This window comes from Notolepis coatsorum, assembly GCF_963971535.1.
Source record: "Notolepis coatsorum genome assembly, chromosome: 17".
Taxonomy (NCBI): Eukaryota; Metazoa; Chordata; class Actinopteri; order Aulopiformes; family Paralepididae; genus Notolepis; species Notolepis coatsorum.
In genome coordinates, this window is record NC_140181.1 from 107,045,777 (window position 1) to 107,057,750 (window position 11,974).

Consider the following 11,974-nt stretch of genomic DNA (forward strand, 5'->3'; position numbering starts at 1 on the left):
GGGGGAACATGTCTACTGAGGCACGAAGCTCTCGTCCTGGGGGAACAGGTCTACTGAGGCACGAAGCTCTCGTCCTGGGGGAACATGTCTACTGAGGCACGAAGCTCTCGTCCTGGGGGAACAGGTCTACTGAGGCACGAAGCTCTCGTCCTGGGGGAACACGTCTACTGAGGCACGAAGCTCTCGTCCTGGGGGAACACGTCTACTGAGGCACGAAGCTCTCGTCCTGGAGGAACAGGTCTACTGGGGCACGAAGCTCTCGTCCTGGGGGAACAGGTCTACTGGGGCACGAAGCTCTCGTTCCTGGGGGAACAGGTCTACTGGGGCACGAAGCTCTCGTCCTGGGGGAACAGGTCTACTGGGGCACGAAGCTCTCGTCCTGGGGGAACAGGTCTACTGGGGCACGAAGCTCTCGTCCTGGGGGAACAGGTCTACTGAGGCACGAAGCTCTCGTCCTGGGGGAACAGGTCTACTGGGGCACGAAGCTCTCGTCCTGGGGGAACAGGTCTACTGGGGCACGAAGCTCTCGTTCCTGGGGGAACATGTCTACTGGGGCACGAAGCTCTCGTCCTGGGGGAACAGGTCTACTGAGGCACGAAGCTCTCGTCCTGGGGGAACAGGTCTACTGGGGCACGAAGCTCTCGTCCTGGGGGAACAGGTCTACTGAGGCACGAAGCTCTCGTCCTGGAGGAACAGGTCTACTGGGGCACGAAGCTCTCGTTCCTGGGGGAACAGGTCTACTGAGGCACGAAGCTCTCGTCCTGGGGGAACAGGTCTACTGAGGCACGAAGCTCTCGTCCTGGGGGAACACGTCTACTGAGGCACGAAGCTCTCGTCCTGGGGAAACACGTCTACTGGGGCACGAAGCTCTCGTCCTGGGGGAACACGTCTACTGGGGCACGAAGCTCTCGTCCTGGGGGAACAGGTCTACTGGGGCACGAAGCTCTCGTCCTGGGGGAACAGGTCTACTGGGGCACGAAGCTCTCGTCCTGGGGGAACAGGTCTACTGGGGCACGAAGCTCTCCCGCTGGAAGATGAGGTGCACGGCGTCCGCCACATCCTGCACCACGTGGCCCGGCTCCACCAGCGCGCGCTCGAAGCGGAAGTCCCGGTGCCCGTGGAACACGGTTTCCTCCGTGCCCTTGTCCGCGTCGGGGGGCACCTCCGTGCGGGGGTTGTAAACTCCTGTGCAGACGAGGATGGACTTGCAGGAGGTGGCGGAGGGCGGCGCCAGCTCGCTCTCCCAGGTGCCGCCCGCCTCCTCGTCCCGGAGCAGGGCGGTGGCGGCGGCGGAGGAACCGGTGGCAGACACCATCTTGGCTACAGCTTTGGGGTTCTTCCTGGCAGCCCGCTCCTCCAGGTAGCGGTTGTACAGGTTGGCGCCGTAGATGTCCGTCATGAGGTTGTCCCTGATGGGGGCGGAAGAAAGTGGAGAGAATCAGTATAATGTGCACAGCCCGAGCTCTGGGCGATACTACTGCCACGGGAGGAGTGGAAGCAATTAGGCAGCTGATTAGTACTGATAGAACACACCTGGGCACCATTAGATCACCCACATCCCACACGCACACACACCAGACACACACACTATAATACACTAGGTCAGATAGAGTTGAGTTGAGAGGAGGTGAGAGGTAGGAGTGTTGTATTGAGAGAGAGATTGTTTGTGTATGGAGTTTTGCGAGGTGAGCGGTAGTGAGAGGAGAGGTGAAGGCGAGAAGGTGTTCATTGTGTACCGGACCCTGGACTGGCTGAGAAACCCCCTTGTGCACTGACCCTGGACCGGACGACTATTCTGAGTATTGAACAATCCCTTTTTCTGTACGAGAGCCTGATACGTGTTTTGGTCATCGGACTGTATTACGACCATTCTCTGATCGTAACTATATTCTGCCTTGATTCAATAAATATTCTTATTGATTGATATTGCACTTGCACTTGATATTGCACTTGCACATTTGAATTTGTTTGTTTTTGAACCGTGACGAGTCTGAACACCACCAGGCTCGTCACAATATGTAAATAAAGTTAATATATTGGCGTATATTTACGAGAATGTACAATGTGTACGGATTACGAATAAGTACATATATTACGTATGCAAAACATTTTAACTTTGAATGTTTTCAGAAAACGTTTGAGCTCTAACCCGGGGCGCTCACATGGGAGGTGCCGTCACCTCAAAACCCTACCCACACTGTTACAGTGGTGTTGGGCGCGGTGACAACGGTGCATGTGTGATATACGAAGCAAAGCTGATGAATGGCGACGCGGGTTAGGATGAGAGTTGTGCGACTCAATTCACTGCCACTGCCTTTCGACAGCTTTGCTTCGTATATATCACACATGCACCGTTATCACCGCGCCCAACACCACTGGCGTCCGTCGCCTTGTGTCCACAGATGTGACCGAGACTCCACTGCCTTTCATTAGTTTTGCTTCGTATATCACACATGCACCGTTATCACCGCGCCAAACATCACTGGCGCCCGTCGCCTTGTGTCCACAGATGTGACCGAGACTCCACTGTCTTGGGTTAGGACGAAAGCGCACTAACCATACCCCTAACTTTATATCTTAACCATAACCGTTGAAACAAACTATTATCATAGTATCGCTGTGTTTGTATCAGGGTGGGTGGGGGGCTTAGCCTGGCTTAAACAAAAACATAAATATATTACTTATGGCTATAACATACCATACATTGTGTACCTTTTTTCCTGTGGTCGAATTGATTAGTACTTTATTTATGTTTTCTGATGAGACCAGCTGTGCAGCGGTAATGAAAGTAGTTTGGAATGCGGTGCTCAGTCTCTTCCTGGCGGAAATAGGAGCACGTTTTCTTTCTCGTGTGACGTCATCAGTGATGCGTATGACGTACCAGCTGTGAACTCTGATCAGTACTAGACTAGATTCTATAACTATTAACTTAGTCCAGAAAATAGGAAGTAATGTGTAATTGTCCCAACCAATAACATAGAAGATAGTGACAGGAAGTAATGTGGGGTCTCACCCAATAGCATAGAGGGTAGTGACAGGAAGTAATGTGGGGTCTCACCCAATAGCATAGAGGGTAGTGACAGGAAGTAATGTGGGGTCTCACCCAATAGCATAGAGGGTAGTGACAGGAAGTAATGTGGGGTCTCACCCAATAGCATAGAGGGTAGTGACAGGAAGTAATGTGGGGTCTCACCCAATAGCATAGAGGGTAGTGACAGGAAGTAATGTGGGGTCTCACCCAATAGCATAGAGGGTAGTGACAGGAAGTAATGTGGGGTCTCACCCAATAGCATAGAGGGTAGTGACAGGAAGTAATGTGGGGTCTCACCCAATAGCATAGAGGGTAGTGACAGGAAGTAATGTGGGGTCTCACCCAATAGCATAGAGGCGTCTCTACAGTTCGTAGCCGCATTTCTGCAGACCCCTCTCTGATTGGTTGAGGCCATTTCTGCAGACCCCTCTCTGATTGGCCGAGCGCGCGCATGCGCATGAGCCGCGACAAGCTCCTCTAGCCAGGAGTCGAAACTCCGTTAAGCTCCAGAGAGAGAGGCTGAAAACCCACAGTTGTTGCCCGACGGATTGTGTGTGCCTTTACACACATATGTTGGATAGGATTATGTAATTGGTTTGTCATTAAAAACCAATAATAATCGCTCGCCGGCTTCGCTGACCAGAGCTCTCTCAGATTCAAAGTTTTAATTGCAGCCTGGAACATACATGTTTCGGAAGTCGGAACCAATGTGTAACTAGACAGTTACAATATAACATTTATATTAATTAACCCAGTTAATGCCTTAAGAGAAAGAGTCTGGTGGTCAATTGCTACGGAAATGTGTCTTACTAATAATAACTAATTCCTTGGTCAATAGAAGTCTCTGTGATACTTTCTGAATATGATTTGGGAACATCAAATGGGCAGGCCGCGAAATAACAACGTTACAATGTACAGTTTCTGACAGCTGGCTGTGTTGTGAAATGTGCATAACGTTATGAATAAACCGCGAAGTCACGCGAAATAACGTTATAAGCGAATCTGGTAGTACATTTCCAATCAGAGAGGGGCTTCGCTCAACCAATCAGAGAGGGGTCTGCAGAAATGGAGCTCAACCAATCAGAGAGGGGTCTGCAGAAATGCGGCTACGAATTGTAGAGACGCAGCATAGAGGGTAGTGACAGGAAGTAATGTGGGGTCTCACCCAATAGCATAGAGGGTAGTGACAGGAAGTAATGTGGGGTCTCACCCAATAGCATAGAGGGTAGTGACAGGAAGTAATGTGGGGTCTCACCCAATAGCATAGAGGGTAGTGACAGGAAGTAATGTGGGGTCTCACCCAATAGCATAGAGGGTAGTGACAGGAAGTAATGTGGGGTCTCACCCAATAGCATAGAGGGTAGTGACAGGAAGTAATGTGGGGTCTCACCCAATAGCATAGAGGGTAGTGACAGGAAGTAATGTGGGGTCTCACCCAATAGCATAGAGGGTAGTGACAGGAAGTAATGTGGGGTCTCACCCAATAGCATAGAGGGTAGTGACAGGAAGAAATGTGGGGTCTCACCCAATAGCATAGAGGGTAGTGACAGGAAGTAATGTGGGGTCTCACCCAATAGCATAGAGGGTAGTGACAGGAAGTAATGTGGGGTCTCACCCAATAGCATAGAGGGTAGTGACAGGAAGTAATGTGGGGTCTCACCCAATAGCATAGAGGGTAGTGACAGGAAGTAATGTGGGGTCTCACCCAATAGCATAGAGGGTAGTGACAGGGAGCTGCCACCGCCTCTCTGCAGCCTGGCTCCTGATGAGGTACTCTGCAAAGTGGTAGGTCAGTTCGCTGGGTTTCCCCATCAGCGCCTCGTACTTCAGCTCTTGCCCCGTTATCTTCTTGTAGATGTTCTCTAGGCACACGAGAAATGTCCCGTGGCCAAAACTGAGAGAGGAGGGGGGGGGAGACAGAGAGAGACAGAGAGAGAGAGAGAGACAGAGAGAGAGAGAGACAGAGAGAGAGAGAGAGAGAGAGAGAGAGAGAGAGAGAGAGAGAGACAGAGCGAGAGAGAGATGTTTTCACCGATATGTTGCTTAGTCCAAGTCTGCATCATGGCTATGAATGAATGAATCCTTCCCTTTTAAAAACAATTAATTGGCAGTTTGGGCATTTCTTTGTAGGTTACCGTGGAGACTGTGCCTCCGCCATCCACATGAGGTCCATGTTGCAGGCCAACAAGGGGAGGTGGGGCCGCGCCAGAGGCTGGTGGGCGCCGCCGAGGTTCCCATTGGTCAACAGGACGTCGACGATCAGCTGCAGGTTGGTCTCCCATCGGATGGGCTCCCCGAAGAGCATCACGGCTGTTATGTGAGATGACATCGTTTTAAAGATGGCAACAGTTTCCCCTCAAAGTTGGTGGGTGTGTCTTTGAAACAGTCCACTGATAAATGGTTGAGGTGAAAGTATAGAGGCACGTTTCGCAAAGCGCTTACCTTCAACCTTAGGAAGGTTGCTAATAGGAGTGGACTGAAAGTAAAGAACAAAAAAACCAAACATGCATAGTGAAATTTTTACAGTCGCGTGGCACCACAGTAAATATGATGTTATTATTACTTAATGTTATTATTACATTAACAGAGCACAGTTTGATATATATATATATAACGCCACATTCGGGCATGTGATGCAGGATCAAAATGAAACTATTTCAGAAGTCATCTTGTAAGAAATCTGACTCGGTATTTACTTTCTCTTGTTCATTTAGCCAACAAAATACTCGGGACAAGAATGATAAACAATAATCATATATCCTCATATCATATATATATATATATATATATCGTCCAGCCCTACGTCACACACGGCCCACGGTCAGCAGCTCACCGGCAGATTGGGACGTCTCTTGTGGTCCACCATGTCCAGGAAGGGGAAGGAATCCCTCAACATGTCAATACTGACCACGTTCTCAAAGCCTAAACTGAGGACGGAGGGTTAAAGGGCAAACAGAAAAAACATGATCCAGCTCATTATTTACAGATCGTGTCTATATGAAACGAGAAAAAAAAATGGTTGTGAGTTATTAACCACCCTTTCACTGCCACTACAGAAGGTTAACCCTGTACTATCACACTACAGACAGTTAACCGTCTGTAGTGTGATAGTACAGGGTTAACCTTCTGTAGTGTGGTAGTGAAAGGTTAACCGTCTGTAGTGTGATAGTACAGGGTTAACCGTCTGTAGTGTGGTAGTGAAAGGTTAACCTTCTGTAGTGTGGTAGTGAAAGGTTAACCGTCTGTAGTGTGATAGTACAGGGTTAACCTTCTGTAGTGTGGTAGTGAAAGGTTAACCTTCTGTAGTGTGGTAGTGAAAGGTTAACCGTCTGTAGTGTGGTAGTGAAAGGTTAACCTTCTGTAGTGGGGTAGTGAAAGGTTAACCGTCTGTAGTGTGGTAGTGAAAGGTTAACCTTCTGTAGTGTGGTAGTGAAAGGTTAACCGTCTGTAGTGTGATAGTGAAAGGTTAACCTTCTGTAGTGTGGTAGTGAAAGGTTAACCGTCTGTAGTGTGATAGTGAAAGGGTTAACCTTCTGTAGTGTGGTAGTGAAAGGTTAACCTTGTGTAGTGTGATAGTGAAAGGTTAACCTTCTGTAGTGTGGTAGTGAAAGGTTAACCGTCTGTAGTGTGATAGTGAAAGGTTAACCTTCTGTAGTGTGGTAGTGAAAGGTTAACCGTCTGTAGTGTGATAGTGAAAGGGTTAACCTTCTGTAGTGTGGTAGTGAAAGGTTAACCGTCTGTAGTGTGGTAGTGAAAGGTTAACCTTCTGTAGTGTGGTAGTGAAAGGTTAACCTTGTGTAGTGTGGTAGTGAAAGTGTTAACCCGTCTGTAGTGGGGTAGTGAAAGGGTTAACCTTCTGTAGTGTGGTAGTGAAAGGGTTAACCTTCTGTAGTGTGGTAGTGAAAGGTTAACCTTCTGTAGTGTGGTAGTGAAAGGTTAACCTTCTGTAGTGTGGTAGTGAAAGGTTAACCTTCTGTAGTGTGATAGTGAAAGGGTTAACCTTCTGTAGTGTGGTAGTGAAAGGTTAACCGTCTGTAGTGTGGTAGTGAAAGGTTAACCTTCTGTAGTGTGGTAGTGAAAGGTTAACCGTCTGTAGTGTGATAGTAAAGGGTTAACCTTCTGTAGTGTGGTAGTGAAAGGGCCCGCTGCCGTGTGGCAGTGAAAGGGCTAACCTTTACGTATTGTCGCAATGAAAGGGTTAACCATTTGATAGTGTGGCAGTGAAAGGGTTAAAAAGGATACTTTTTGGCAATCTCCAGGACGGGTCCCTGTCCCGACACAAGGACACACTTCTCGTGGTGCTTCCGGAACATCCTCAGTGGACTGTGCGACATGATGACCTGGTCCTGGGTGATCTGTGGGAGGGTTAACGGGCCGAGTGGGTCAGGTGACGTCGTGCACCACCAGACTTAGTTTACTTTGCTCTTATTCTACTATTCTGGGTCAAATGTATGTGTTTGTTTTGGCATTTGATGTGTCTCTTTACAGATTTATCACTGCTGAAAAATAAAAGCAGATCCGGTAAATGTGTTGTAAGTTTGAGTGTGCCGTGTATCTTTGCCTTGGCATGGAATGTTTGGAGAGTGGTTACCCATGGTTACATGCTGCCATGCTGGAAGAACGATTCTAAACATTCTGCGAAAAGTTGACTGCCGGTCAAACTATATCACAAGTAGGGATGGGAATTGATACGATTTTATCGATACGATTCCATTGTCGATTCTGCTTATCGGTCCGATTCTTTATCGCTTCCCTTATCGATTCTTGATACATTTTTGATTTAAATAAATAAATTGGAAATGCAACAGAACTAAGCTGGTTAGAATAACAACATGCAACTTGACATTTATGATTGTCATTTATCCTTTATTGTTGAGCCCCCATGTCAGAAATACAAAAACTGTAAAAAATAAATTAACTATACACTTAAATAAAATAATGTATTTGAGAACTAATTTAATCTATTGAACTGTAGTTGCATTCAATAGGTCGTTATTGCAAAAGAGAATTGTTAGCAATAACCTACCTGTATAAATAAAGGCCAGCTGCAGTGTTCTCTCTCTGCAATGAGCATGGCTATTTAGCTAGCTAGCGGCTAACGTTACTTTACCATGTAAATGAATGACTAGGATGCAAAGCACTTTCAGTTTTCACTGCACACACAAAACGGTTGCAATATCGAGCCCTTTAGGTTTTCCTAGTCAAGGAATCAAATAGTCTGCTATGGCTGCATGCGAGGCGCTAACATTATTGTTTTTAAATGCGCAACTGTCGAAAAAACATGGCATCGATAAGAGGAATCAATAATCACGGAGGCATGCGATTCCAGGAATCGGACAATTAGGAACCGGTTCCCAATCGATTCCGATTCTCGAATTCCCATCCCTAATCACAAGTGAGAAATAGTTCCTTTACTGACAATGGCAACATTAGGTCCTAAAAACAAGTACCTTTGACACGGGAAACAAGACAAGACACCTTGTTAAGCCACAACACACATGCATGCATGCTTCAACAATGGGGAGTCAGTCGATCAGATAGGGACATTCGCTATTGTAGGCCGAACCTTTTAATGTCTGGCAAAAATATATTACACCGAACAATATTTATGTATAATTAATCTGTGAAGTATGATATTTAGAGTTGGAAGTGAATGAGAAGCGTGACACCTGAGAGGAATGGTACTACTGAGGAATGTTGTCGCTAGCTTACTTGCAGATGACCTTAGAGGTTAAGACTACTGAATTTATACTAAAGGGAAACTTCCCTTTAAAAAAAGACTCCAAGGACATACTCACAGGTACTTCCAGAATGCTCGAGAGCTGGTCCGCTTTCTTTTGTCTGAGACAATTCCCTGCATTCGTGACAAAAACAACCGGCACCACAAATTTTCCCTGAGAATTGACCAGCCTCTGGAACGCCTTCTTTGCAGCAGGGATCGGTGTATTTCCCCTGACCAGGACGCCATCGATGTCAAACAGCAAACCGAAGTCTGGTTGTGGCTAAAGAAGAGACAAGGATCTGAGATATTTATTCTTGTTAGGCCTCAAGTGTAAAATGGAACTAAGAATTGGGCATCGTAGAGACAACATCGTCTTGCATGATATCTTGTATGTCACACAAATGTAACAGTACTGTATACCTGTATGTCAGAAATGTCATGATATATCTGTATGTTGCGTATGTCATTCATGTAATTATGAATTGAAAATGGGGGACCCTGATGTAAACAAGACGAAAGTCTTTGTCTGGTCTGCATCCCCTTAGCAATTGTGTGTATTGAGCTGTACTGTACTGTACCCATTCTGCAATCTGTTAATAAAGTTTTCAATCAATCAATCAATCAATCAGACAACAAAGCAGCACAAAATGGGGAAAGGACCGGATAATTACTTACTGTAGGCCTACAAGAAATGCTTTAAAGGGGATAGTTCAGATTGTTGGAACCTAGCCCTATCTGCTGCTTACCAATGGTGTTGCTGAGAAAGGATTCTGCCAATCAACAACGTCATTGTTAAGGGTGTGTTCACATCTGAAAGTCCGGACTTTCCGTGGATAGTCCGGACTTTCTGGTGGACCAAATGTGAAAATGATACATTGTTTGCTTTTGGTCTGCGTTCACACTACCCTGTTTGGTGCGGATCTAATTTGTAAACAAAGGACATGCTGTCGCCAAGTCGTTCATCTATTGGACTAGCACTCAAACGTAAACAGTTGCCGCCAGCGTATTGACACACCTCGCCCACACGCCGACTGTTTAGATTTCATTTGTCTAGCTGTCACTCTCATGCCTGGTTGCTATGCCTGTCACAAGTGACGTATTAACATTTGCGGGTTTAGCGCGCGAGGGAAAGAGCCTTCACCTCGTCGTTACCCCACGTTGATCCTCGACTCATTGCTGTCTTTTTTTATTTTTTGCCGCTGTGAGATACAGACAAGGCTGCTAATGTGAGGATGAAGTTATTAGGTGGAGTTGCGCCTGCTCGCTCTTTGGGGAAGAGTTGGGTCGCGACTCGCGCGACTGCTCATTCATCTAGAGAGACAGAGAGGAAGAGAGAGACTGTCCGCGCGCGGCGCCAGTCTAGAGAGACAGAGAGAGAGAGAGAAAGAGAGAGAGAGAGAGGCAGAGAGAGACTGTCCGCACGCCTGTCATTCATTTGAGTTGGGTTGCAACGTGCGCGCAAGCTGTCACTTGGCGCTGTCAAGTTGGGTCACGCGACCGCCGCCACTAGGCACCTGTCACTCATTTGCTCTAGATTAGATACTATATAAAGTTCGTTTTGCGTTCACACCAACAGCAAACGAACCATGGTCCACTTTGAAACGAACCGAGTCCCAACTTTTCAAGAGGACCATGGTTCGGTTGTTTGGTCCTCATTATAGTTCGGTTTGCGTTCATACCTGTACAAACCAAACAGACTATCGATCTAAAGGGACCATGGTCCACTTAAAGTGGACCAAACAGGGTAGGTGTGAACGCGCCCTTTAAGTAGCAGATAGGGCCAAACAAGCAAACAAGGATGACAGACGCAAGGTGACACCAAAAGACAAAAGCCCTAATGACCTACACAGTTGGACTGATAATCAAAGTATGCCCCAAATGTGAGTAATTTATAGATTATATAAAGTAGTAGAGGAATTACTGCCACAATTGGTAAAAGCATTTATCTTCATTCAATACATTTAGTTTAAAATGTAGTCTATGAGATGACATGAATGGAGTACCTGAGACAAAATAACCATATAACTAAATTTTCAGTTTTCAGAAGAAAGTTCATATAAAGACAGTAGAGGTTGAGTACTTTATTATCTAAAGATGGTAAGTCAGAGTGGTGTGTTCATTCATAGTTAAAGACAGTAGAGGTTGAGTACTTTATTATCTAAAGATGGTAAGTTAGAGTGTTGTGTTCATTCATGGTTAAAGACAGTAGAGTACTTTCTTGTGGTGTATCCACACTCCAAGTGATGTGGATTGACAACTGCAAATACGTGCGCTGTCCAAAAATGGAGTTACCATATATGGTTCTTCGGTGCAAGGGTTCCATTGCTGCCAGCCTGCCACCTTATTACTATTAATAAAATTGTATAGACAAAGTTAACTAGTTATAAAGCAGCATAATGAGACAAATGGTCTAATAACTAGGCCTGCGATCAAAACATGGCCTAGCAAAGGAGATATTATGACACAGCAGATTGCCATCCCATTACAGAGGTCTGGTGTATAACCTGATATCGGTTGTCGAGGATTAAATGCTTTAATATCTTTCTTTTTTTTAGGGGGGGGGGGTGTAATTAAATAAGAATGATTGTTAAGACTAGCAATGTGTTCTTCTGCCCTAACGTCAGGCATGATGCTACGTTAGGTCAGCTCAGTCACCTATCTATCAGCATCCCAAAAAGTTACGTTACATGCAAAATGCTAAATAAAAAAATACACATTTTCAATCACAGAACCAGAACCAGGATGAGGCGACAGTCCGTCAGAACCGTTACCTTGCTGGATACAGTTCCGCAGAACCCGCACTGAGAACCGGCTAGTCCAGCTTCTCGCCTGGCTTGACGGTTACTCCGGGTGTACAGAGCCCGGTAAAACGACAGGAGTCCCTTCATCTCCTTTACCTTTTCACCGGGTATACATATATATATATATACAAATTTAATTAAAACGGCAAAGCCCCAACTGAAGGGAGCCGGCTTCAGCTGAGCTGGCGGTTCGGTTGAGGCTCGTTTTCCTCCGCGTCTCTCCCTCATAGACCACCGCACTTCCGCGTTACACGGAGCTCGTGAAGGCTTGTTTTCCTCCGCGTCTTTCCCCATTGACCACCGCACTTCCGCGTCACACGGAGCTCGTGAAGGCTTGTTTTCCTCCGCGTCTTTCCCCATTGACCACCGCACTTCCGCGTCACACGGAGCTCGTGAAGGCTTGTTTTCCTCCGCGTCTCT

The 11,974-nt window shown here is 46.6% G+C and overlaps 1 protein-coding gene across 1 annotated transcript; it reads right to left on the reverse strand.

Moving 5' to 3' along the window:
• Positions 1-884: 884 nt before the first annotated feature.
• Positions 885-11,758, reverse strand: LOC311244543 (haloacid dehalogenase-like hydrolase domain-containing 5). The gene is made up of 8 exons (XM_084334108.1): positions 11,525-11,758; positions 8,830-9,033; positions 7,274-7,386; positions 5,865-5,958; positions 5,474-5,507; positions 5,167-5,341; positions 4,737-4,925; positions 885-1,409 (listed from the first exon to the last, which is right to left on the reverse strand). The coding sequence occupies exons 1-8, from the start codon at positions 11,639-11,641 to the stop codon at positions 1,004-1,006; spliced, it is 1,332 nt and encodes a 443-aa protein (XP_084190234.1). The 5' UTR covers positions 11,642-11,758; the 3' UTR covers positions 885-1,003.
• Between the last annotated feature and the right edge of the window lie 216 nt (positions 11,759-11,974).